Genomic DNA, 5,000 nt, shown 5'->3' with positions numbered 1-5,000 from the left:
GGTTTAGATAGCCAATATTTTAGCCCATTTCAAATTTGGGTTATAAAGTCATGAAGATAAGATAGTGACGATAAGAGTTTCCAAGAATATATTCACGTTTTGTATTTCAATATTGTTGCTTTCATGGATCTGTTTACGTGTTTATTTGCGTTAAGACTGTCAATATTTTAGTCCATTTCAAACCAGAGCAATATAGATATAACGATAACAGATTGTAACTATAAGAGTCTCCAAACATATATTCCTGTTTTATATTTCATTACTGTTACTTTTATTGCTCTATTTACTTATTTATTTGTGATTAGATAGCCAATATTTAAGTCCCTTTCAAATCAGATCAATAAAGTCGTGAATATAAGAGACTGTAACAGCTTCTAATAATATATTCACGTTTTACTATTGCACTACTCTTATTTTCGTTTATCTATTTACTTGATTTATTTTTAGATAGCCAATATTTTAGACCGTTTCAAATCAGAGCAGTAGAGTCATGAAGATAAGAGACTGTAACGATAACAGCTTCTGATTGATTGATTGATTGATTGATTGATACATTTATTGTTGCGTTAATAATGAAATGCAACAAATGAGGAGGATGGACCTTGCCACCCACTCCCAAGACAAAGACGTAAGGGTAGAGTATCAAAAATACAAAAATATATAATATATTGCACACCTTATTGCATAAATATCCTACAGTCTGGGAGCAAACATAGGATATTCCTTGAGTATATCCCTGAGAGTGGCTGGGTCTAGGAGATGGTTAATGAGGCTATACAGGTCATGTTGGTCTTGTGGCCTAAATTTAGCAATGAGAGGACATTATGGATTGTGACATAATGACGCAGAGTGTGTCCCTTTGGTGCAGCACACACCAGGAGACGCACTGACTTCCCAAAAGTATTTATCACGGCAGCGTACCACGCAACCACATGGACGACGAGGCCCGCCATCCTGGATGGCGGCACCGTCAGGCGCTTCTTGGGCACTGCCGGGGCGGACTGCACGGGGAGGGTCATCTCCAGGGTGGAGTGGTTGGTCAGCAAGGCCCTGACAAGAAAGGTTTCGGCAGTACATGTTGGCATATTGAGAAAGGCTACATAGTCAAGTCTGCCTCCTTGTACATGTGTGGGTGCATGTTCCCCAGTAAGCACAGCTGTATCTGTGGTGTCAAGGAAAGCCTTCCAGCACACACCATTGCCATTGGTGGTGAGATGGATTCCTAATTCCTTATGCCTGGCATTAAGGTCACCCATGATAACACTCTGCTCCTCAAGAACATATTCAGGAAAATTTGCAATATTTAAAGCACCAGCATGAATGTACATGTTTACAAAGTAAATTATTTCACCCACAGTGTGCAAGCAAACAGTAATGAATTCAATACCCTCAGTGACCCCCATTTCCATGAAGTTAACTGGAATCCCATGTTTAATGTAAGTGGCCATCCCCCGACTTCTGCCATCACCACAACTGAGGGTGTGGGAGGCATAATCCCGCAGCTCAGGCACCCTTGGCCCTACCTCCTGTAAGGCAATAATGTCAGGCTTATGGAGAAGGACATGAGAGTGTAGATCAGTGAAACGGGCATGTAGACCATTGACATTCCATGTTAGGGTGCGGAAAGTCTTACCGTTCATTGCAATGGTGTTGCATCTGTGTCTTCAGGCCGTCCACATCCTGTGTCAGGTGAGACATCTGCTCCATCAGGGTCTGCAGGCCTGACATCAGATATCCCTGGTCTGGCTTGGGGCTAGCAATCTGGCCTGGAGGGGGGGGGGCTGGAGCAGCGCCTCTTCCTGCGGCTGACCAATGTCCATTCACCAGCGGCATCTCCATCACGGTCTGCCTCAGGAGACTTGCCCTCTGAGGCAGGGAAAGCAGGGGCCATCCCCGAGGGGACCCGGGGTTGTCGCGTGGCTCCCTTGACTGGCTTGGTGGGTGCAGCCCTCCTCGGAAAGGGTGCAACGGCACCCACCCACACACTGCCCTGCAATATTGTCCTTTTCCTGGGGTGGGTCACACAGACTTTGCTGGCACACGTCACCATCTACTTGGTCCCGCTTAGCATTACTCACTAGACATGTGGTTCGGGCCACAGGGGGTGTCCCACTGGGTACTGTATTTTGCCGGTCCTTCTTGAAAGTGCCAAACTCACTACTGAGGGCAGAGATTGTTGCAGAAGATTGTCTTCTTTGGCAGCTAGCGCGTTCACCACTGCCATTAGCTGCTGGGTGGAGTCAGTGGCAGGCACCTCCTGAGTGCCCCCAGGCTAGGGCACTGTTTTAAAAGACGCAGAGGGCACTGTAGCAGTGCGCTGCGGCAATGGTGGGAACATGGCAGGTGTGGCCGAAGTGCCAGTGGTGGGGCAGGAAGGCTGGGACAGGTGAGGGGCAGCAGACAGGAAGGAAGGCTTAGTCTCCCAGGCGTTGGTCTGAGGAGGTGGAGCCTAGCGGAACATAAGTCTGGGCCGACTCACCTCATCAGTGGCAGGCTCCCTGTGGGGCCGAGGCGTGACGGTGCAGAGGGTGGAGTGGACGTTGTGGTCACCCTGACAATTACAGCAGCGAGGAGGAATTTTGGTGTGCCCTCCTTGATCTTATCCAGGCACTGTACTGACTTATGGGGGCCATGGAGCACAGTATTTACAGCGAGGGGCAGACTGGCAACGCCACTCCTTGTGTCCCCAGCGACTGCAGTGGCAAAATAAATCTGGCTCTGGCGTGTATCGCTCCACACATCGACGTCCAAGGCCCAGGAGATGCACCTCACTGGGCACCTTCCCTGTCACCACTACCAACAGTTGAGGCCTTGGCATCTGCCCAACCATTCCTCTCTTGGGCCCATGGAGGCCAGCTGGTACCTCTATCAGGTTAACAATGATGTGGGTCGACTCACCATGAATAATGACAGGGTGAGTGCCCTCCTCACCAGGCTCCTCAACAATCTCTATGTCTTCCAGGGCTAGTAAGCCGTCCTCCACCACGACAGGGTCCTCGGCGGGCATGGTCCTTTGTTGTGGTGGTAACACGTGCATCGCACCCTTTGTTGTGGAGTCGCTTAGGAGGCCTGGGCAGAGGCGCTTGCTTTTATCGTCTAAAATTTCAAGGCTTCCTGTTTATGGTTGGCAAATCGGCCCTATACCTCCCTCAATAGCCACTGAGTAGGCGTGATCACTCAAAACCACTTCTGATTTCCGCTTCCGCTTCCGCTGCCACACATGTAGACAAGCGGAGCCGATAAAAAAAAAAGAAATAATAATGAAAATAAAATAGCGCCCTTCCGTCTCAGCGGACAGGACGTAACTAATATAACAGCTTCTTAAAAATATATCAATGTTTTACAATTTCACTACTCTTGTTCTCATTGATCTATTTACTTTTTATTTGTGTTTAGATAGCCAATGATTTAGTTCATTTAAAATCTGGGCCATAAAGTCAGGAAGATGAGAGATTGTAACGACAAAAGTCTCAAAAAATATATTCATGTTTTATATTTCATTACTCTTATCTTCATTGATCTAGTTACCTTATTCATTTTTAAATAACCAATATGTAGTCCATTTCAAATCAGAGCAGTAGAGTCATGAAGATAAGAGATTTAGTGATAACAGCTTCTAAAAATGTATTCCTGTTTTACTGTTTCATTACTGTTATCTTCATTGATCTAGTTGCCTTATTTATTTTTAGATAGCCAATATTTTAGTCCATTTTAAATCTGGGCCCTAAAGTCATGAAGATAAGAGATAGTAACGATAAGAATCTCTAAAAAAATCTATCAACGTTTTACTATTTCATCACTCTTATTTTCACTGATCTACCGTATTTTTAGACAGCCAGTAGTTTAATCCCTTCTGAATCACGGCAGTAAAGTTGTAAAGATAAGGGAGAGTGAAGGCAATCTGTAATGCACTGATTGATGCAGCTTTGAATCTTTTCGTATCGTGTAACTCAGTTTATTTCGTCCCTTGGTTAGGTCAGGTAACTTGTCCTAACATAGACGAGGAGGAGGAGGAGGAGGAGGAGGAGGAGGAGGAGCTGGTGGAGAAAGTGGAGGAGGAGGAGGAGTAGGAGGAGGAGGAGGTGGAGAAGGAAGTGGAGGAGGAAAAGGAGGAAGACGAGGAGGAAAAAGAGCAAGACGAAGAAGAGGAGGAGGAGGAGGAGGAGGAAGAGCAGGAGATAGAGGAAGACGAGGAGGAAAAGGAGCAAGACGAGGAGGAGGAGGAGGAGGAGGAGGAGGAGGAGGACGGGGGAGAAGTATCCATCTAGACTGAAAAGAAATAATATTGAAAACACAAACACACACACACACACACACACACACACACACACACACACACACACACACACACACACACACACACACACCTTACATAAACTCACCGACAAAAATAATCTTACTTAAAACAATTCACGGTAACCTTTCTTTTCCCACTAACTCTACAGGACGTCACATTTCCAAGCATTTCGGATAAGACAGAGACCTTTCCACACACACACACACACACACACACACACACACACACACACACACACACACACACACACACACACACACACACACACACAGCATTCATATCTCGTCACTGAATCACTCCTTACTTTGTTTTGAAGATTGGCAATAACATGTTCCCAATAATCCGTGAAGAGACAGATTTCCAAGCATTTCTTATTACTATGCATCCTTTATCTATCCACTAACACACTATTGGTGACATAAACTCACTGAAATTAACCTCGTCTTTCTTTTAAAACATTTCACAATAATATTTTCCAAGTATTCGGTTAAAAAGAGATTTCCAAGTATTTCACATTTCCAACTTAACTCTCTTTATCGTCTAACACATTTTTACTGATACATATTGAAGCAAACCTCATCTCTCCCTTAAAACGATTCATAATAATATTTTTAAAGTATTCGTAAAGTCTTCTAAAATTTTTTATATTATCAACCACTCTCTCTTTATTCACTAACTAACTCTCGGTAGCATAAACTCGCTG

At 44.9% G+C, this 5,000-nt stretch overlaps 1 protein-coding gene across 2 annotated transcripts; it reads right to left on the bottom strand.

Annotated features, from left to right (window-relative positions):
- Positions 1-542: 542 nt before the first annotated feature.
- On the bottom strand, positions 543-3,233 carry LOC123498493. 2 transcript variants are annotated; one of them, XR_006672698.1, is made up of 2 exons: positions 2,480-3,233; positions 543-1,050 (listed from the first exon to the last, which is right to left on the bottom strand). XR_006672698.1 is itself a non-coding variant. In XM_045245649.1 (2 exons), exons 1-2 carry the CDS (start codon positions 1,837-1,839, stop codon positions 753-755), a joined length of 504 nt encoding a protein of 167 aa, XP_045101584.1. In that variant the 5' UTR covers positions 1,840-3,222; the 3' UTR covers positions 543-752. The 2 variants fall into 2 exon arrangements, 1 of the variants encoding a protein (XP_045101584.1); XM_045245649.1 differs by having other exon boundaries at positions 1,634-3,222.
- Positions 3,234-5,000: the final 1,767 nt, after the last annotated feature.

Source organism: Portunus trituberculatus, chromosome 7, assembly GCF_017591435.1.
Source record: "Portunus trituberculatus isolate SZX2019 chromosome 7, ASM1759143v1, whole genome shotgun sequence".
In the NCBI taxonomy this organism is placed as follows: Eukaryota; Metazoa; Arthropoda; class Malacostraca; order Decapoda; family Portunidae; genus Portunus; species Portunus trituberculatus.
The sequence above is the reverse complement of the archived record's forward strand: the minus strand, read 5'-3'. Positions and strand labels throughout refer to the sequence as shown.

Excerpts from the sequence above, each read along its gene's own strand:
- LOC123498493 (XM_045245649.1), bottom strand. The coding sequence starts at position 1,839 with ATGGAGATGCCGCTGGTGAATGGACATTGGTCAGCCGCAGGAAGAGGC. Across the intron at positions 1,051-1,633 it reads CAACACCATTGCAATGAACG|GGCCTTGCTGACCAACCACT; the intron begins GTAAGACTTTCC and ends CTTTCTTGTCAG.